The following is a 22,172-nucleotide window of genomic DNA, read 5'->3' as shown; positions in this document are numbered from 1 at the left end:
GGTCCATAACTTTGCCCCCCCCCCGAACCAAACTGCACCAAACCTGGGGGATATCATAAGGGCAGTTTCCTGATGAGACCCTGAAAGTTTTGAGACTGTGCCTTCAGAAATGTGCCCCCCCAGCCTGCAACCCCCATTGACAGCAATGCAGAAAACTCAATGCAGAACAAAGATTCTTGGGCAAATTTCTAGGATGTTCCTGCAGGGGGTGCATTTTTGGATGCATCAGCACCAAAATGTCAGGGTATCATCTGGAAACTGTCCTGATGGGACCCCCCCACAATGTTTGGTGCAGCTTGGTTTAGGGGGTCCAAAGTTATGGACCCTCAAATGGGGTACCCCATCCCACATTCTTTGCTAAGGAGATGGGGGCTACCCTTTTGAAGGTCCATAACTTTGGACCCTCTGTACCAAACTGCACCAAACCTTGGGGTTGCCATCATGACAGTCTCCAGATGATACCCTGAAGTTTTGGTGCTGATACTTCCAAGAATGCCCTCCCTGCAAGAACATCCCAAAATTTGCCCAAGAATCTTTGTTCTGCATTGAGTTTTCTGCATTGCTGTCAATGGGGGTTGCAGGCTGGGGGTGGGGGGCATATTTCTGAAGGCACAGTCTCAAAACTTTCAGGGTCTCATCAGGAGACTTCCCTAATGATACCCCCCAGGTTTGGTGCAGTTTGGTTCGGGGGGGGGGCAAAGTTATGGACCCTCAAAACTGTAGCCCCCATCTCCTATTAGCTCCATTGGAAACAATGGGGGATAGGGGCACCCCCTTTGGGAGTCCATAACTTTGAACTCCCTGAACCAAACCTCACCAAACTTGGGGGGTAGCATAAGGGCAGTCTCCTGATGATACGCTGAAAGTTTGGTGCCGCTAGCCCAAAAACTGCGCCCCCTGCAGGCCAAAAATGGAAAACCACTAAAATACCCCAAAACGAACCCAGCATTTTGATGCCCCCCACAAGGTGATGCCCTGGGCAGCTGCCCACCTTGCCCAATGGGCATTACGCCAGTGCTTGAAGGTAAAGTTATAAAGAAATGGCTCTCGTATCAGGTAATTACCCAATGCCAACCAGGATCCGAATTAGTCAGACCTCACCAGAATCTAATTATCTTTTTATTCAAACCCGTAGCCAATTATGCATTGTTAGAAAATTAGATTAGAATCATAGGTGTCAGACTCGTGGCCCTCCAGATGTTATGGACTACAGTTCCCTTCATCCCCTGCCAGTATGATCTGGAGGGCCGCAAGTTTGACACCTGTGGATTAGATATTTTTCTTGCGCTTCTGGTACTACTTCTTCGTCCTTAAAAGGAAACTTATTTCCTTCCTGTTTTCCCCAATTCAGTTTCAAACACCTACTCACTGGTCAATAAAGAAGCCACAGGGCAGATGTGGTAAGAGTGGTCAGATTTCAAATCAACTCCTACTTGATCAGATTGCTTATAGACACAGCACTCTTTCATATTTAGCAAAAAGGTTGCTGTTCTGTGCCAGGCTTCTGTGGTTGGGTGTTTTCTATACTTGTAATGAAAGTAAAACATGTTGGGCTTAAACTGTTTCAACAGGTGCTTTCTGGATCCAGCCAGCAGCTGTAGGGAAGGTAACACTCTGTCCTGAAATAGAAAAACAAAACAAAACACACAAACAAGCTGTAAACTCTTCCTTAGGTGACTTTATCTTAGTTTTTTTTCTTTTTAGTTTTCTGTGCTAAAATACAAAAACAGTTCAAACAGATTCCTTGGGTTACAATTTCTGTAAATTAATTCTACATGCAGCTTCCTCCTAGAGTCAGCGCAGCTAAGTGGTCACAGATCTAGAGACCCATGTTTGAATCTCCACTTTGCCTCAGAAGTTTGCTGGGTGACCTTGGGCCAGGCCCATTACTCTCAGTCTAACCCTTCTCCACAAGGCTGTTGAATGGATAAAATGGAGGAGAGGATTATGTAAGGCACTTTGAGTCCCCCACTGGGGAAAAAGGCAAGATATAAATGAAGTAAACACATAGCTTTCAAGAAAGTGTGTTCCACAGACTGGTTGTCCGTGTCTAAAAGCAGGCATATGTAATTCTTTCAATGCATCATGGATTAGCATTTTAGACTGGGAACCATCAATAAATGGCAAAATGTCTAAGTAGTGTTGTTTATAGGCTTCATTGGGTTTTCTAGGATTCTAATTAAAAATCCATATTACATGAGCCTTTGCCTCATGAAAAGGTAGATGAGTCACTGGAGGAGTGTGTCTCATTATACTCATTTAACAGGATGCCTCAACTGTCCTCAAGTTATCTTGATCAAGTTATTTGACCAACACACCTGCACTCTTTACCCACTTTGAATTCCAGTGTATGACTTTTCAAACAAGCATCTTGTTTCCCTGTCATTCTCAACCTAGCATCTTGTTTCCCGGCCATTTTCAAGAAGCACCAGGCAGGCACAGGCAAATATTTCCCCAGAAACCTCCTTTACCATGGAGAACAAATGAAACATCATTTGGAATCAAATAACATGCCTTCCACAGCTCTTTGAGTCCCAAAATGACCAGGGACCCTCTCTCAGCAGCCCTGCCCTCCAACATGATAACGTTCTGACATTCATTTGTAAAACTGCAACTATTGTGCAACTCCGGTTAGCTATTAATCTCTATTAAAGGAGATCTCTATGAAAATTCATGGTGGTGGAAAATGCCATCAAGTTGGTGACTCATGGTGGGCCTGCAGAGTTTTCACTGCCAGAGAGGGTGAGAAGTGGGTGCCACCTGCTTCTATGCAGCAACCCTGAACTTCCTTGGGGCAGCGGGGAGGGGGTCTCTCATCCAAGTACTAAGCAAAGCTAACCTTTCTTGGCTTTTGAGTTCTGACGAGATGGAGCTAGCCTGGGCCATCCAGGTCAGGATATCAGTCAGTATTAATAATACAGCTATTGATGAAGATGTACCTTCTTGTAAGGGAAAGTGGTGCTGTGTTGCTGCCAGCACAGCCTCTAGACTGGAGGACTGTGGTTCAGAGGAGGACCAAGTCACTTCAATGGTAACATCTTCTTTGGTGATAGTGAAACTCAATTTGCTTCCCAGGTAACACACTCCAGTGATCTTCAGCTTTGTTGTGTCATCAGGGCAAACAGGGTCAAAATTCAAACAGTTTTTGGTGATCCTAGGGAATGAGAAAAAGAATCGATAGCCAGAAATTTATTCATTCTGTCCCAAAGTTTTTGAAACACAGGCATTTTCCTAGCACTAGCATGAATGCTGGTTTCAAACTTCCTCTGTTTGACCAGATGCCTCTCAGGAACAAGCTCACTCTTAAAGTGGATGCCTGACAGACACAAACACAGAAAATAGGTGAGAATTTCAGCAACTGATTTTCAAATCTAAAATTAATTAAGCCCAAGAGCCACAGCTGAATGGTATAGAGCATGTATAGAGCATGTATAACTGTCCATGATTTGATTTCAAGCAATTAATAAGGGTGGGAAGTGTCTGTAACATGAGAACCTATAAATCTGTTTCCAAGCTACAGTGGACAATGATGATGTCTCAGTTACCATCACTCTACATGACCCTTCATAGAGTAGCAAAAGATAACCCTTTACATATCTTACTGTCAAGGTAAACCATCAGTGGATTACCTGAATTCATTTTTTAAACTTCAGGTGCACTCAGACTCTCTTTATAGCTACAGAAGGAGCAGAAGAAGCCTTTCTGAGGGAAGGCAGGAAAGTACCATTCCCACCAGAACTTCCTTCCATCTCTCCCTGTGGGGATCCAGCTATGCATAATGGACAGCCAAAGTGGACTATGGAAATTGGAAGTGCTGATATAACTATCTAGAATCACCTCAATACAACTGAGAGAAAAGAACCCAATCAGCTGTCTATCTTGGTGATTTAATTTACTATAATAGTTATCTTCTGCATTTTTAATATGAGAAATAAAAATAATATATGCATAAGTGTGAGTATAAATGTGTGCCTATATAAATATATTTATAACATTTGTGCCACACATACACACAGCCTTCCTACCCTGCCAAAAATGCAGGGCCTCACAAACATAGCTGAAAAAGTAAACAAAAGGGGCAGAAACCAAACTAAGAACCATCCCATGGAGGACATATCTCTACTTCCTCATGTGCCACAATAAACTCTTCTCTGTGCACAGACTATTTTGGGTTCTTTGGGCTATTTCCTGTCTGCCTTTCTAAAAAAACAGCTCTTGTTCTCACTCTATGGATGGGATCATTGGACATATTTTCTGTGGTGTCAGAAACCCTAGTCAGTATTGACTCAGCTGCTTTTTGCATCAGGGATGTGGGGTGATGCTTGTTAGTAGGAATAACCTTTGTGGCTACAGCCATGCGGCCACACACATCAACTGCAAATAATTCAGAGACCACAGCATCAGATGGAAAAAGAAGACACTCTTCTTAAAGAGGAATAAAAGACACACAAGCCAAATCTAACTTACTGACTGGACTCCAAAGGCGAAAGCCATTTCCATGAGGGCTGTTAACTTGTCTTGTCCTGAATTCTGAGTTAGGTGAGTGAAATAAACACCATTTTTCTTCAGCATGAAGAACACACTATGGACTGGGGCAAGGAGAATAGGGCGGATATGTATTTTCCTATCTGCAATTACAGAGACACTTGAGCAAAGCTATATATCAGTGGTTCTCAACCTGGGGGTCGGGACCCCTTTGGGGGTCAAACGACCCTTTCACAGGGGTCACCTAAGACTCTCTGCATCAGTGTTCTCCATCTGTAAAATGGATAAATGTTAGGGTTGGGGGTCACCACAACATGAGGAACTGAATTAAAGGGTCGCGGCATTAGGAGGGTTGAGAACCACTGCTATATATGGTGTACAGAGATTACCTCCCTAATATACAGAGAACTCTTTTTACAAGATCTGCCATTTTGTGTATTCCCATGGACTTGGAAGTCATTAAACTATTAACTCTATTTGCACCTGAATCCAGTGTATCCAAAAAGGATGGCTTGGAGGAATCCACCCATCCCGGTCAAGAAGTTGACTGCTCCTGATCCATCAGAGTTCTCCACCCATATCTGAGAGTTTTTTTTAAAACAAGAAGAAACATTTTTAAATATGTTGTTTGATACCTAAAGTGAGAAGAGAAGAGCAAAAAATGTTTCCACCTGCCTTGAATGGTTCAGTAATATTGCTGAAACATTTGCTCAGCTGATGTTGTGCTCTTTCAGGCTCCTTCAGCTCCAGCCAACCAACAGCAAACATGCTCTGGTGGGGAAAAGGAAACAACCCTATTACTTGCATACTCACAACAGGCATCTCTTAGGACTAATCCATGCTAAGATCCAGTATTTCCATGCCAAGATTGTTTGGCTTCTACCATTTACCCAGGTCATGGCTGGCCCTGTAGGATCAGTCACGGGTTCATACATATTCAGGTCATTTCTTCTCACTTCAGAATCCATGGGATGAAGGAGAGGGAATCCAAGCAAGACAACATCAGCTTGTTTCACCTGCTCACCTAAGAAAGACAGAGAGAAAAGATGTGTGAATGAATTAGTTACTGCTGATGAACAGAAGACAAAGAGTTTGGATTTATACCCACCTTTCTCTCCTGTAAGGAGTCTCAAAGTGGCATACAAACAGGCACATTGTGAGGTAGGTGGAGCTGAGACAGTTCCAAAGATCTGTGACTAGCCAAAGGTCACCCAGCAGGCTTCATGTGTAGGAACGGGAAAACAAATCCAGTTCATAAGATAAGTGTCCACCAGGGGCAGAACAAGGGGGAACTGCGCCCTGGGCATGACTGCGTCCTGCGCCTCTGCCACGCTCCAGAACACCCCCGTCACACCCCTGCTGCCACCCTGCACCAGCATGTGTCCGGTGCATCGCGCCCCACCCTGCCCCCTTGGTGCTACGCAATTGGTGTCCACCACTCATGTGGAGAAGTGGGGAATCAAATTTGCTCTTCCACCAGGAAGTGAAAGGAAAAACCTGGTTGAAACACAAAAATTTTAGCTAGTTAAGGTTTCAGAGTGTGATCTGAATATTCTCTAATGCTTTCAGGCACAAACAGGCTTTCACTCACTAGCCACTAGGTTGGATCCTGTCTCACACACAGGATTCTACCCACACCAGCCTGCCTTTTCCCAAAACCCTGAGCAAATTGTACAAGGTCTGCTCATCACCAGAGACAGGCCTAAGAATTGAGTACTCAGTTCTCTTACAGAGGAAGAGGTAAACTACTCTGCCACACCACCAGGCAGAGCTACCATTCAAACTCCTTACTCTTTTTCTGAGGCAGACACAGATTATCCCTGTCCTCTCTTTGAGGCAGTTCTGAATTGATTTCTGCTGTGCTTCTCTCTGACATTCCACCCTTTGCTGAAAGGTGATTGAATGGTGGAGAACCCCTCAAATAGGCTCAGCTGTGGCTGTTTTTTGCCCACAGGGGCAGGACAGCCTCCAGTCCATCACACTGAGCAAGGCTGTTCTTAGACTTAGAGCTTCTTTTTGCTATGCAAACACTGTATACTGTTCAGTAGTACATGTTAAACTGGTTGCTCTCTGTCTTCCAAATCCTGCCTCAGCATCCAAGGCTTATATTACTAGAAATTACTCACCAAGATTTGGCCCTGGATATCCTGAAGCAGACCTCTCAAAAGAACACTTCAAAGAGAAGCAGCCTTTATCTTCTTAGCTCTCCCATTTCTGAGAGAGGCAATTACTGAGGCTGTAACCTGTCTCCTGCCTATTCTAAATCCCCTTCACCTCACTTTTACATTGTCTGGCTTTCCTATTTATTCCTCATTTTCTACTGAAGCTAAGCCTACAACAGTGTAGCAGTCCTCACAAATATTCTAGCTATTCCCTGGCCTCCATCTCTTCACCCAAGAACATTGCCTAAAGGCCAAACTAGATCCAAGATGGACTCTTCCACTAACGTTTTCAGATAATAGTAGCCATGTGTATTTATCTCCCAAACAGGACTGGGGATGTAACACTGGAGAAGGATGGATTTAATAATGTCCTTCATTCTATTATGCCTATTTAAATATTTCCTCAGAGTTGCAACTGATCTTGTGGAAGGAAAAGTGTAAAAACCATAAATATGCCCACAGGGCAAAATGCCTGCTTGCATGATTTTCTTTGAGAAAACTCAGTTGGGGGAAATGGTTAAACCTATCCTCCACTGCAGTCCAGTTCCATTCATCTTTCCTCTGACCCCACTAGATCATAAAAAGGGACCTAGAATTCTTATAATGGATCACCTGCCATTGTGTGGCCATATGTGCATTTTGAATCTATTCTTTTACCCAACACAGAACTCTTATTTTCACTAAAAAATGAACATGACATTCTTTTGACTTTGACTGTCAGATGTGAACCAAAGGGAGAAAAATGGGGGGGGGGAGGTAAAGAGGAGGATTGTTCCTTCCTTTTACCCTCTCTCTCCACCCACACCCATGCTGTTTTGCCCCACTCTCACAAAAGATTAAATAAGACGTGACATTTTTTCTGTGAATAGGTACGATCGGCCCTATGTATTATTGAGATGTGTTCACACAGACACACTCCAGTCTCTGCATGATATGTGTCCCACTGCTTCCATATTTCTTTTTGGGAGTGCAAGTGAGAATTCACATCTTATGCTTTTATGTTCTTGAGATCATGGAAACTGGTTTGCAGAACTTCCCCTTAAATTAAGGTGACCAGATTGTCACCTTTTTAAACTGGGACTGGGGGGGGGGGGTGCGTGCACACAAAGCCACAGGAGCGCACTGCCTTTTGGGGCGCTCCCTGGTTTCCCACCCTGTCACAGGGCGGGAAAAGGGGAGTGCCCCAGAAGGCAGTGCGGCAGCCTTCCAAAAATCGGGGCAGTTAAAAAAACCTGTGGGATGCGGGACAAATTGGTTTAAGGCGGGACTGACCTGCCAAAAGCGGGACGTCTGGTCACCTTGCCTTACATGCTCTAGACTCCCTCATCCCTCAGCAGTTTTTTCCCTTTGATTCATGCATGGAAGTTTTCTGTGTACAAATTACTTGCTGAATCTGTAATTGCAGGTCCTGTGTTGAGGTTATCTGCCTCGCATTGCTTTTGTTAAGATTTGTTTATTCGAATGTGTGTATATCCTACATTCCAGCATGACTCTCAAGGAAGATACAAACATATTTAAATGCCAACAGAAGTAAAGTAATAAAATCCTAAGAGCTGCTGCACTGGCAAAATTAACACACTGAAAACTATTGAAACAAAGGTCAAAGAAAACCAACGCTGAACTAACTTGGAGCCTAAAGTTATGAGTTTAGGTTCTATTAGCTAGATAGGAGAAGAGAGTTCCTCAATGGAGACATTTTGTCTTTGGAAACCTCATTTCAAGGGGAAGGAGGCACAGGCATCTAGTGATAGACCTTCATCCAAAGAAGTTCTTAACAATCAGACAGTTATATTCATATGAGTACCCTGGATTCGGAGTATTAACACTTTATACGTCAAAACTAATACTTGAAATTTTGCCTAGAAAAAAAAATGTAGCCAGTGGGATATGTAGTCAGATATGCACCAAGAACACGTTGGGGATTAGAACCTAAATACCCCCAGGACGTTACACAATGCAGAGGGATCACACACTGGGCACATATCCAATTTTCAGTCATTTGTCCTCAGCAAATGATAAACACATGGAAACCTACATTTGCATATGGATTTCTTCACTTGGATTCTTCACTGTCTCCTTGAAGTCAGTTCTGGAGACAGTGGCTGCACTGCCTTGGCCAGCTGCAGCTGAGAAACTGCCTGCTTGAGCACAGTGGTCTGCTGCGGGTTTACTGTGAAGTGGGAACGAGATTTGTTTTCTGGGTAGTACATTCTCCAAAAATAATCCCTATCCACTGATACCTCCTTCCAGCTCAAAAGGATCCAGGAAAGGGGAGGGATATCAAGTTGGATTTAGAGGAGATGTCTCTGAACCCAATCCTCCACCAGGGCAGCAAGCTTGCCCTTACATGCTTCTCTCTGATGCCAATGATCTAAGGCAACATCAAGACAGTACATTATAGCTCTAAGGTACTACAGATTTGGAGTTTTGTGGGGAGACAGATTTTTGTTGACAAAATTTGAACATTTGTCTACATTAGTGATCGCCCCTCTATGCAAGAGTCCCATCCTCTCTCTGACCCTGCTTTGGAATCCACTGCATCTACATATGAGACACCTACTTTACTAATTGGCTACTGCTTATTATATTACAATTATGATATGAATGCTGACCTATGTTCAAGTTTTTCAGCCAGCTAAGATCAATATCATCCTTTGACTAATCAAAGCAGGACAAACTCTAAAGAGTTAGATGATTCTTCTTTGCCTCAGAGCCACTCACCTGGACAGTAACCATCGTACTCTGGGTGGAATCTTCGGGTTTTATCAAATGGTACCTTGATTTTTTTCCTAACCTCCTTCCACTCTTCAGGGATGGGAATGCACAATTGGGAGCCCAAATCAATGGCAAAATTCAAGCTAGAAAGAAGCAAGGGAAACAGAAAAAGAGTTGGGCTACATAAGAGTATAAAACTAAGAGTTGGGAAGATTCCAATATCTGTAATGTTTTAAGAGACAACAGAAACAGACAGAACTGAGTTTCTTTAAGGTCTCTTTACAGTTTGTTAGTTTTAATCCTATCATCTGAAAATGGATTTGATATTAGACATGGACACCTGCTTAATGTTTAGGAAAGAAAGATGGCATGTCTACATCTGTTTGTACTGTTTAACACTGGAAATGCATATCTGTCTGGGGAGGAAGGGGACCAAATAGCTCAAAGGGCTGTGAAAACTGGGAAGAAAAGGTACAACGTGGACCAGGCTTCTGCCTAATTATCCCTCATCTTCATCTTTGAACCTGTGCCGTTCTGCGAATCCCCTCTCTTAACAGGATTCTGATTGTGACACAACAGCATTAGTCAAACCCTAGAACAGGTGCTGGAGGCAACAGTCAAGCACTGGTTCAGCAACCAGTAGTCCACCCACTCATGTAATGTTGCTTGGTGCAATCTTGTGTCCTTCCTTTAAGGCTTTTCGTTTTCTTTTGCAGCTAGAACAGTCACTTAGATCCGCACTATCCAAGAGCAAAGATTTTCTCAGAGTGTTTTGAAAAATAATCAGTTAACGGAGGTCTCTGTATCCTATAAAGTCCACCTGTCAGCACAAAGTGGAAAGATGCAAGAGAGGGATCAGAGGAGTCTGTAGAGAAGGTCAGACTATGCACATTTCTTACCTCCTCTGGGCAATGACGTTGGTATAAACAGAGTTATCTACATCCTGATGATATTCATCTGGGGGCATCACACCTGGGAAATGGCAGACACTTCAAAACAGAGAAGAATAATCTGCTTTTCCTTTTTCTTGTCACAAGGAAATAACAGGGTTGCATATCAATCCTGCATGTAAACTGAAATCCTAAATTCTGTCCAAATCGAGGCAGAGTCATATAAGGCTAGATTCTGAGACCTATAAATCATATGTTATATATTTGCATATAGTTGTCTGTTCTCTATAAGTCCATTGGCAGCAGCTGCTAGATAAAGAGGAGGAAGGAATTCCGCAGGGTAACAGAAACTCCTTCCAGTCAGCCCCAGTTCTGAGACTTCACCAGTTACTGTCTACCCAGTTTCAAACCCATCTCCCCAATATGGAAATATGCCAGAAAGAAAATGAAGACTCACATGACAGTACCTGTCAGGCAATTCAACATACAAGCTAGAAAGGATGTCAGGAGGTCCATAAATGGCTCTGCTGAGATTTTTAAATAGGTAAACAATAGAGGGGGAGGGAATCCTACAATCCCCCAGTATGTCATCTTTTGATGTTTCAGGAATTAGATGAGGTTAATGCCAAATATAACCATTTAATCCTAGAGGAGAAACAGTAACTGAAACTAGAGACATACGTGCTATATATACACACACACACACAAACACTGTACACAAATAGGACATAGGTAAGGTTTTTTTTTCCTCAGATTCAAACCCCTCCCATTACATGTCCAGCTTGCTTGAAACAATGCATGGAATGGAACAGCTGGAAAGCCCTCAGTCACCAAACCCACCCCATAAAAAATCTATACCCACGTCACCTGCAATAGGTGCGGTATACCAGGAAGAGGTCTTGCTGGAGAAGCAGAGAGCTTCATCTGTCATAAACTTACCATTAATATGGTAGTTCTGCTCTTCTGGGTTCCACTTCACTCGGCTGCACCAGTACTGAGCAACAGCATGCACCACATCCCAGCCTCCTTCCTGGAACAGCTTCAGGTCCTAGAACCAAACAAGGGAAAGGGGCTCAATGGGTCAGTGAGTATAGCTTCCTGTCCTAAGGCTTTCCTGCATTTTTAAAATTAGTTCTGGTCCCATGCTGTCTAGGTTTTCCCGATTTCCACATGCATTTTTGTATCCTCAGTTTTCACTTTAATTTTTTGTTTTCCTCTACTTTTTCTCTCTTTTTTTGAGACCACTTTTACCCCAATCCATTTCTAGAAACTGATTTTGAGTAATCTCTTCCTTGTGCATAAAGTTTCTGTCAAGTTTTCTTGGTCCCATCTACTCCTACCTATCTCCAGCCCACTTTTTTTTAATAACAGGACTGCAGAGGCGTTCCTCCCATTGGGCAAAGTGGGCAGTTGCCCAGGGCGCCCCCTTGTGGTGGGCGCCAAAAATGCAGGTTCGTTTGTGGGATTGTTTTGTATTTTCATCGTTTTTTCCGTTTTAGGCCTGCAGGGGGTGCAGTTTTTAGGCTAGCAGCACCAAAATTTCAGGGAGTTTTCAGGAGACTATCCTGATGATATCATCCAGGTTTGGTGAGGTTTGGTTTAGGGAGTCCAAAGTTATGGACTCCCAAAGGGAGTGCCCCATCCCCCAATGGGAGCTAATAGGAGATGGGGGCTACACCTTTGAGGGTCCATAACTTTGGACCCCCTGAACCAAACTTCACCAAACCTGGGTGGTATCATAAGTAGGGTCTCACGAAGATACTCTGGAATTTTGGTGCTGCTATCTTAATAATTGCACCCCTGACAGCAGGCACCCCCTGTTGTGTTCAGATTTGTGAGTTGGGGCATGTTCCATAATGTGATGGTGACTTTGAAACGACCTGGTGGGAAAAAATCATTGTTTGGTCATGGTGGGGGAGGGTGGCCACCCAAGGGGGGGCCTCAAACTCAGGTTTTGGCAAGGGCTCTAGTTTGCCCAGGTACGCCACTGCAGGACTGTTGTTATTATAAAATCACTCCCCCTTCTCCCCCCCCCCCACATTCTGAAGATGAGTGGTTTCATTTTTTTAAAGGCACTAAAACATCAACATACTGTTGCAATGATAGGTCAAGCAGGTTCTTTGACTCCCTAAAATTCATTTGTTAAAAAGTCTCTGTCCTTTTCCTTCATAGAGATACAAGGAAAAAGATGATAAAGGAAGAGGGTAGAGCATTGCGTTTTCTCTTTTAAATTAAATCTGAGAATTCAGAGAACCTGTTTGACCTATCATTCCAGCAGTATATCTACATATGGATATTTTAATGCATTTTAAAATGTAGCCATGATTATTCAAGGCACATATGGAAGAAAATAAGCTGAGTCTACAACTGTGAAGAAGCATAAGGAGGGCAGACATGTGGAAAAACTATGCCCAGATCAATTCCAGTGCTTGTAGATCGACTGCCAAGAAAATCAAGAACAAATTGAGTGTGTGGAAAAGCCCCTAGAGGATGATAGTTAGGTTTTAGGGGAAGCATAAATAGAAACATCTAACAAAAACATGTGTTAGAAGGATGACTAGGACAACATTATTTCAAAAGCCAACGGCATGACTTTGAGACCTGAATCTGACTTTCAGCCAAGACTAAAAGATGACAGTCTGAAACCAGGAACCCCCACCCTCTTTGGTGCATGGTTTAAGGCATGCCTCAGTTACAGTACCTGTGTGATATGATAATACTGCTCAAAGGCCAGCACAACATCGCCATTGATGTGGATTTCCTGGTCACCATAAATTTTTTCAGGGCAGACCTCCTGGCCTGTTGCTGCACTTTCCCAAGGGAATTTTCCACCCTGCCATACAATCAAAGTCCAAAGATAACAAGTCAGGATGCTATTGGTAGCAAGAGGAAGGCTGATTCAGAAAACTTTTCCAGTTTTATGGGAAATTTCAAATCCAGATAATCGTATTCCAGTGTTTTTTAGCTTGCTCATCATGCATTACTGAAGATAATGCTGGACACGGACAACCCATTTTTCAAAACTCTTATCAATGGCAGATATGACTGTGTATACTTAGGATTTCCTATAAGTCACCTCTTCAGAAATGTAAGATGATATCGATAACATAACACAAATTTATTTTGGCCGTGTACTTTGGCAAAGTTTTAGGGTATGTTCAAGGAAACCGATGTATATATAGTCCATAAGGGCATGTGATGTTCCCCAAGGGAGCAAATAGAACCCCTGAGCCTTTTCTGAGGTAAGGAAAATGGCATGGAGCGGGGGAAGCTTAAGTACCCATTCCCTGCTTGCTGCAGCCTTTATCTGGATGGCCCAAGAATCTTAGACTCATTTCATACAGGATATTTAATCCATCGTAGATTCTTATTTATTTTATTAGTTTCGTATGCTGCCCCTCCCCGTCAGGGCTCGGGGCAGCTTTCAACATTCATAGACAATTTTAATTGAACAAATTAAAATCACATCTCACTAAAAAAAATTAAAATCCCATTTCAGTTTTAATTTTTTACAGATGGCATAAAATCTCAGAAACACAACTGAGGGAATCATCTAAATGAGCAGAGAAAAGAAAAGGAGGGAAGAAGGGAAAGAGATGAACAGGTAATGGGAAAGGAGTTCAGGAAGAGAGAAGAGTAGGGAAGGAGGAAAGAGGGAAAAGGTAGGAAAGGGGAAGGCCTAGAAGGAGTAGCCACAGAGACCTCAACTATATGGCTGGTGGAATAGCTCTGCCTTACAGGCCCTGTGGACCTGAACTTATTTTTTGTGTGGTTATTGCTATCTTCCTGCTATTAATCGAGTGTTAAGCCATGTTTTTCAAAACCTATTTTGATCCAAATTTTGTTGCTGTTGTTCTGAGCTGGCAGAATATCATTTGAAGAAACCATTTTTCTTCTTACTTTCTTTCCTTCTGACATTTCCCTACTTTTTTTTTAAGTGTTCCATATATCCATATACTGCTATTTTGAGATAAATGCCACATCCTTTTCCTCCTGCCTTCCAGCCACTTTTGCAATCCTGGATTCTGTGACATTGAAGTAATATTTTTCTCCACACTTTCCCTTCAGAGTATTGTTATGCTATTTGACTCTTGAGAGCTTATACCCTGAAACTCTTGCTGATCTCTAAGGTGCTACGGGACTTGAAGCTACGTGTTGAACTGGAAGCCAACACAATTACCTCTGAAGTGTATCTCTGAAACCTAGTTGTTTATATTAGGGTTACATACTCTTTCTCACTCCTCCTAATGACTCATCCCATAAACTGACATGCTTCCTAAATTGTCTTTCAGTGATTCCCTTGAAAGTTTGGCATTGACAGATTAATACTTATTTAACTGCCACTGTTCCCTTTAAATTGGATCATCCTCCCTGCCCAGCTGCATGGATCTGTTTTCTTTTAATTTTTGTGATATTGCACAAGGACAAAAAGGTAAAAGATCTGGAATAGAAACTTCCTAGTTAAAATAAGGGTATATTGATGTAGTGCACCACTTTAATAAAAACAAGCAAACAACAACAACAAAATGGTGGGCACTGAAAAAATGTGGTACCTTCTGAAATTTATACAGGATTTTAAAGGCATTTTGCAAAGAAATTTCACTGCTATCTGAAAAGAAAATTAACACCTCACTTTAAGAAATGAGGAAAAGGTTATAGTGTGAAAAGATTTCAGTGGGAAAAGGACTTCAGTTTTAACAGAGAGCTCCTGGAACAAACTGTTTGACAAGACTTAGGACAAAAATGAGGCCTGTACCTGTAAAGGTGAAGTGTGTAATTATGCTTTGAACAGGGCTAGTCACTGGTCGATTCCCCACGGGCAAATTATCCTGTGATATTCATGGCAAAAATCACGGTTTGTGCAAGGACTTCCCACGACTTAAGTGCTGAACATGGCTTCATCCTGGTTCTGGTGCTCGCTCTCCCCCTTATCATGCTTTTTTCAGAAACCTGCTCGGAAATGCAGCTTTTTGAAAAACATGTGCCGAAGCCAGTTCAGTGGGGAGATTCAGGGGACAGAGTTGGCTTATTTTTCCCGCCCTAGGGAGTGACGTGGTGCCTTCCAGCCAATCAGAGCGCAGTGGGCTGTGCTCAAAGTGCACGCAGCCTTTTGTTGTTGTTGAGCATTCGCTGTGGCTATGAAGAAACACTTCCGCAGAGAGGGTAACAGCAAACGTGCACACATGCATAGCAACGACTGGTTTAGAATGATGAAGCTGCAAATCTATGAAGCTGTGTGTGAAAACAAACTGAGTGCGGAGTATTGTTCCAACACAATAGCCAATCAGAAGAAAGCTGCTCAAACACAGAGATGGGGAAATTCTGACTATGCATCTACATAGCGACATAGCTGCGGGGAAAAAAAGTTTTTTAAAAAGTTCCCACCCCACCCCAACACAACAGCCAATCAGGACTAGGAAGAAATGATCCACTGAGCAGATTGTGCGTTTGTGGGGAGCGTTGCATTGCTTGAAACTTGCAATAGACTTTGAGGTCCTCATTAGACTCATGCTGCAGTCGGAAGGGAGAAACCATGATAAAAAGGTGCTGTATCTTTTTGGAACTGGGTGTATCCAGCTCAATTTCTCAGTGAGGAATCCACTATTGCCTCTGTCTCTGCTTAGCATGCTACTCCTACCTTGTATCCTTGCACCTGTGCATTGTGCAGGGCTCCCCCTAGTGTTTGGATTCTATATTTTAGGATAGCACAAGCTATGTCTGGATAGAAAAGTAAGATGTTCGGGAACATCCAGATATCCTGTGTTAAATAAACAAACAAAAGTCCTCAACAACAAAATAAAGTGCCCAAAATATATACCAATAATTAGTGCTGAAAACACTGGAGGACAACAATGCAGAAAACACTCCTATTTCCATACACCATCCCCATCTTCTGTGGTCTATAACCCATGTCACATTTGTTCTCTCTCCAAGGCATGGAAGCTCCAGAACAGTCTCACAAATACATGTCTGGCAGCTCTTAACTATCAGGACAAAGGCTTGGTGGTTACACCAATTTCTTCAAGATTACAGGTGGGCTCTGTTAGGATCAAAACATTGCACTGATGGCCATCCTGTCATCGAAAGACTGGTAGAATGTTGCCCATAGAGTTCCCTCAGGGTCTTACTACTGTAAGTGGATGGGAACTGGGGTGCCATTCTTCCATTACTTCTTCTCCATGAGAACCTTCTCACAGCTCTTATACTCCTCAGGATGCAGAAAGGAATGTGACCTTCCACATTCTTTGCCCCCTCTCTGGCAGTCTTCAAGTGGCAGCTGAACAAATACCTGTCAGGGCTGCTCTAGGCTGATCCTGCATTGAGCAGGGGCTTGGTCTAGAATAGTCTGTATGGCTCCTTCTAACTCTAAGATTCTGTGATTTGACACAGAAATGTGGCTCATTTGCTATACATTATACACTTTAAAAAGCCAAGATCTGCCCAAACAGCAGAAGACTAAGGCCGGTGTCTCCTCATACACTAGAATACAATCATAAATCAGACCTCCTTACTACTCAAGTGGAAAACAGGAGAGATGGGTAGGGGAGAGACCAGTGCTCACCTGATCCCAGAAGACATGACCCCAGTAATCTTCATTCTGTGTGCCATTCGATAGACCTCCAGGGCTGATTCCAGAAAACTGAAAGTCGTAAGAACCTATGGGAGGAGACGCACTTAGCAGGTAATAGAGGCACCCATAAATAGCCTGACTCAATGAAAGAGGCCCATCAACATAGACACAGCATCCTTGCCAGGTCTTTGCCCACGCCTGGGTGTGATATTCATACAGGAAGCCAGAAGCAATCAGTGACTTTCCTTCATGAAAGTACTTTTTCACATCCTCTTCACTCTTGGCTATGGCTGTGAGAAACTCCCAGGTCTTCTCTGTCTCATCCCCAGACAGGGTCACTGACTGGGGCACTGGTGTCCAGATCAGATGTATAGTGGGCTTAGGACCACCCTCCACTTCTGGAATCAAGGTCTTTCCATAGAGATAGCTAAAGGAGAAAGCATGAAAATCCAGAAGACTTTACGAGTCAGAGCATCGACAAAGAAATGAGAACTTTAATTCTAAAGTTCTTGTGTCATTGCTACTATTGCATTCCTCCCATTAGTTCCCCTTCCACCTAGCACAAAGTTCTTCGTGGTTTCCACACTGGTTATTTACCCTGGATTCAATGCTGTTGTGAAGCAGCATTTCTTCCCTGCTTCCATATATCATCATAGCAAATTTGGGCACCTCCCAGGGTTTCTGTGACTTTTCCCCAATAGTTCTGAACCCTGTTCTGGTGCAAAGTTTTGGGAAAGATCACAGCAAAGCATGTATGGTTGCCATGGGGGCTGAAATTTTCCTGCCCACAGCCAAGGAATTTCAAACACTCCTTGTTCCCTAAAGTTTGAAACACCTTCCAGGGACCTGCAAAAATCCTCTGGCTGGGATTTCAGTTGAGTGACCATCACTCAGCCAAAGTTCACAATTAAAACAGCAGGAAATGCCCAGTTGCTTCAGCCATTCTCTTTTAAGGGGAGCAGCAATGGCGAAGTGGTTAAGAGCAGGTGCACTCTAATCTGGAGGAACTGGGTTTGATTCCCCGCTCTGCCACCTGAGCTGTGGAGGCTTATCTGGGGAATTCAAATTAGCCTGTACACTCCATCACACACGCCAGCTGGGTGACCTTGGACTAGTCACAGTTCTCTAAACTCTCTCAGCCCTACCTTCCTCACAGGGTGTTTGTTGTGGGGGGAGGGAGGAGATTGTCAGCCTCTTTGAGTCTCCTTACAGGAGAATAAGGGGGGATATAAATCCAACTCTTCTTCTTTTTCTAAAGTCCCAGTGGAAAGAAGGACCCTTGGAAATTTAAGAAAAATACTCACTGAGCTCCCTCGAAATCTGCCCCTCTATGCAAGTCCAAGTCTGGACTCTTTGGTGTGAATTGGGTATGGAGGTTCACGGTGACAGGCTCAGTTTGAAGAGCTGACTTCTGGATGGTTATGCTGAAGGCCAGAAGGTGGACAAGGGAGTGATGGGCATAGATCCTGTGTGTGACTGTGTAATGAGAGGACTGGATTGTATGGATATAGGTTCCTGTGGACAAGAGAGATATGAGTTCAGCCTTGCAAAAGTTTTCTTCTAAATTGTGGCCACACAGATGTCACTCAAGATCTATTTTGAACAACCCGCTTGGGAAAGAAAATGCTCAGAATTTATTATGTGTTGTATATTAGGTACATTACAGAATGAAAAAAATAGCTTTTGAATTAAGGAAGGTGGAAAATAGTCACCAAAACTTGAGTATTTTGTACTGAAATTTGAAATGTTTTCCCATCATGGAAGGAAAAAAATGTTATCACATTACTTTCTCTAAGGTGATATTGCTTGAATTTTAATTCTCCCCACAGAATTATCTTGAAAGGTCAGTATGTGATTGGCCAAGGTCACCCAGTGAACTCAAGTGAGAACTGGAACTCAAGATGCCCCAGACTAAATCCAACACTATGGCCAATTTCACAGAAGGTGCCTGCCATGTGGTGGAGGCGAATGTCTGTTGTGGAAAGATGTCTTGTACAGATGTATTTCCTCTAGCTCCGCTTTCACTTTCCACTCTCTCCATGGCAAGAGAAACCACTTGTAACACAAATTTAATTTGCTTTTCCAGTGGTTATAGCTTTGCTCTAGACCTCTTCACCCATGGCCAGCCCGCTACTCACCCCCCCTCCCCTAGAGCTGCTTTGCACACTTCCCCTTGGTTCTGCTGCCTGTTGCCAATTCCTTCCTGTTCCTTGTCTTGCCATATCATTTCTACTGCCCGTGGCATTCCTGTTCCTGCATATCTTTAGATTTTAAAAAACTAACCATATCAATAGTTTGATAACAACACTAAAAATGTCAAAATAATAAGATTAGTCAATCAGTCCAAACACCCAATTTTCCCTTGCATTTGATCAACAAACTGAATGTCTGCAGCCTCACAGCTTTATATACATGTAGTCAATGATTCCAGATCACACTGGGAAAAGCCAGTCGGTCTTGATGCTTTGATTGACAGATGATCATAAACCTGGGGAGCTTAGCAAATGGTGGTTCGTGTTGTCCTTTTCCAGTTTGCATGCTGCCATTACACCCCCCTCCCCCCATATACACATAAAAGACATTCAGTGTCATGCCCCCACAGAGGCTTTTGTTATTACCCCATTAAGCTTCAGCTTCCCCATAGTTAGCATGGTTTCAATTCATTGTTAAGTCTTTTAAGGGAGGGTATTTTATTTAGCCCCTGTCCCTTTAAGACATTTCCAAAAAGGCAGATTCCCTTTTTACCCAGCAATCCCCTGTTTTAGCTCCAGCCGGTCAGTCAGTCAGAGTGAGGTGCCAAGGGCAGCTGGAGACTGGAATATTTGTGACGTATATGGTGGTCCATAGAGCACAAGTTAAGGTTAACAGCAATTAGAACCAGACAAAGACTGAAAGAACTAAAAGGAAGCAAGACACAGTGGACTTTCTTGAAAGCAGCCAGAGAAGACCCAGTCTACAGCTTCAAATCTGCTCAAGACAAGCAAGTACTCTGATTTAGATAGCCCCAAGGGAGGAGTTATGGTCTTGATTCTCTTAAGTAATAGACCTATTGTTGAACTGTTGAACCTGGCTTGTGCCACCCCCACTCTGTCCTACCAAATACAGGGCACCAAAAACAGATTCACTTGGAGGGCAGAACCTTCATTGTTCGGGCAAAGTGTACAAATGCCATATTCAAGACTTTTCTCTAATACTTCGTCTTTGTTATAATGATACATTGATAAGAGAATTTAAGTATTAAAAATTATATTAAAAATTAAGGCACGCATGTGCTATAGAGAACCTGCAAAACACTGTCCCCTCCCTGAAGCAAGTGAAAAGCCAGCCAACTGTTAATGCCTGCCCCGCTGCAAACAGGGCGATGGGTAATAATGCCAAACTTGCCCCGAAACAAAGACTCTACAGCCAATTCACTTTGAAACTGCAAGAACCTCGTCATGCATAATGAGCCTATATCTAGCATTCTTATTTTTGCCTGTTTTAAGAAGCATCCTTAAAAACAAACAAAAACCGCCACCTATTTTCTGCACTTCATGTCATCTTAATCAGGTTCACAGTCCTGCTGTGGCATTGATGCTCTTACTACAATGAGCAGAAGGTTCTTGTGTGCCACATACCCCTTCTTGTGTCCAGGGAGAAAGTCTCGCTCAGGCTGCCCTCAGCTGACACGCTCATTCGGACGTTGACAGGACTGGGGATATCCGCACGATGCGTGTCCCCAGCTGCTCCGTTATACACCCCATTGGCATGGAGGATGTCCCTGTAGACACGGGTGCCCAAATAGGCATTGGTCACAGTTGCCAGGAGTCGGGGGTCAGAGGGCAGGGTGCTCGAGGTGAACACAGCAGGATCCTCAGCTGCCATCCCTGTGTATTGAGGACAGAACAGGGGGAAATAGCTGAAATTCAGGCTGAAAAGCAACATGATGCACAGGTAGGGGTGCCAGATCTGAGCCGGGAAATAACTGGAGATTGAGGAGGGTGATGTTTAAGAAGGGGTGGGACTTGAGGTACAATGCCATAGAGTTCACTTTCCAAAGTGCCCATTTTCTCAATTGTAATTCCAGGAGATCGCCAGCAACCATTGGAAGGTTGGCAACTCTATGCATAAGGCATATTTTGCAAGAAATCCAACAAGCAGGTTGTTTGGCTAGTCCAAGTATTTAACATTTATGGAGACTAAGTTGTACCAAGAGACTTTCCGACTTCCTCGCACATTAAAACACATATAGTTAAAAGAGAGGGGGGGGGGGGGCGGCTAAAGCAGACATAGAACTCCCTGGTTTCAGATAGAACAAGGCATATTTAACGTAATCTACATTCTCGTTTCAGTGGGTCTCCATTGATCGTCCTTACCGAAGAGGACGATCCGGGTAGGCTTCAGCGGAACGGATCAGTTCCTTGTAGGCGCGTAAAAGTGGAGTAGGGCCCGGAGCAAGGCGAACTCAGAGTGTCCCATTACGCATATCGGAATGCTGCCCTCCTTCGTGCCCACGGCTGCCAAGTTGACAATCAAGAACCCCGCGCAGCAATTCTTTTTCTCCGGCTAACTCCTCCCCATCTACTCGTAGCAGCCACTAGGACGGGCATCCTAGTGGAAGAAAAGGAAAAGAACCCGTAGAAGTGACGGGAAGATGGATTTCTGAACCTTACGTTGTTTTGCTGTGCTGCTGAGGTGGGGCCGCCTCCTTGGATTGGCACCAAGAAATCTCTGGTGTCTTCCTTGAGGTCCGGTTAATTCACAAGATTGCAGCTGGGGACTTCCAGAACCTGATTGCTTCCGCGTGAGTTGGCAAAGGGTTGTTCTTATTGCCACTTGGTTGCGAGTACGCCGTATGCAATTCAATGGCAATGATTTGGCGGAACACGCAACTTTCACGCCAGATGTTCTGTTTTTCCATTGACGTTTAGGCAGCTAAATTGACCTCTACCGCCAGGTGGCGCCCCTTCCTTGTAAAATAGAACAGCCCCCGCCCCCGAACTTGATAGGCCGGTAAAACTTCCTTATAGTTGTCAATAAAATTCAGTGCTGCATGCAAGCCATTGCTTGGAAAGCCAGGAAGAGAGGGAGAACGGAATAATTAACTCTACCAGCAAATAAACCAGCGATTTCAGCTATGAGGAGAAAGGGCATAAGTTGCAGTTTCTGCCTATCTTAGCAGGTTCCCATTTACTACCATAGAATCAAAGCTGGAAGGGGCCATACAGGGCATCTGGTTTCAGCCTTTACTTGTTATATTGTGCAGATGCCTGTAAGTGTTATTATGCTGAAGTACTGATATTGTTTTCTTTTGGACATGGCAATATAATATTGTAGTGTTGCAATGATAATTTAAGCAGTTCTCTGAAT

The 22,172-nt window shown here is 43.5% G+C and overlaps 1 protein-coding gene across 3 annotated transcripts; it reads right to left on the bottom strand.

Moving 5' to 3' along the window:
* Positions 1-900: 900 nt before the first annotated feature.
* On the bottom strand, positions 901-21,676 carry PGGHG (protein-glucosylgalactosylhydroxylysine glucosidase). Of its 3 annotated transcripts, none has more exons than XM_048483387.1 (14): positions 21,179-21,676; positions 20,441-20,689; positions 18,128-18,338; positions 16,815-17,250; positions 15,891-16,010; positions 12,954-13,085; positions 11,192-11,300; positions 10,262-10,334; positions 9,369-9,505; positions 5,376-5,509; positions 5,161-5,256; positions 4,969-5,066; positions 2,940-3,154; positions 901-1,619 (listed from the first exon to the last, which is right to left on the bottom strand). In XM_048483387.1, the coding sequence occupies exons 2-14, from the start codon at positions 20,685-20,687 to the stop codon at positions 1,555-1,557; spliced, it is 2,073 nt and encodes a 690-aa protein (XP_048339344.1). In that variant the 5' UTR covers positions 20,688-20,689; positions 21,179-21,676; the 3' UTR covers positions 901-1,554. The 3 variants fall into 3 exon arrangements, with proteins under 3 accessions (XP_048339344.1, XP_048339345.1, XP_048339346.1); XM_048483388.1 differs by having other exon boundaries at positions 21,476-21,676; XM_048483389.1 differs by lacking the exon at positions 15,891-16,010.
* Between the last annotated feature and the right edge of the window lie 496 nt (positions 21,677-22,172).

This window comes from Sphaerodactylus townsendi, linkage group LG02 (assembly GCF_021028975.2).
Source record: "Sphaerodactylus townsendi isolate TG3544 linkage group LG02, MPM_Stown_v2.3, whole genome shotgun sequence".
Classification (NCBI taxonomy): Eukaryota; Metazoa; Chordata; class Lepidosauria; order Squamata; family Sphaerodactylidae; genus Sphaerodactylus; species Sphaerodactylus townsendi.
The sequence above is the reverse complement of the archived record's forward strand: the minus strand, read 5'-3'. Positions and strand labels throughout refer to the sequence as shown.

What these genes read in the sequence shown, in the direction of transcription:
- PGGHG (XM_048483387.1), bottom strand. Translation starts at nt 20,687, where the DNA reads ATGGCAGCTGAGGATCCTGCTGTGTTCACCTCGAGCACCCTGCCCTCT. An exon ending in CACAGGTGCAAGGATACAAG is followed by an intron (nt 13,086 to 15,890) that starts GTAGGAGTAGCA and finishes ATTGTATGGCAG; the next exon opens with GGTGGAAAATTCCCTTGGGA. An exon ending in TTTGGATACACTGGATTCAG is followed by an intron (nt 3,155 to 4,968) that starts GTGCAAATAGAG and finishes CTCATTCCCTAG; the next exon opens with GATCACCAAAAACTGTTTGA.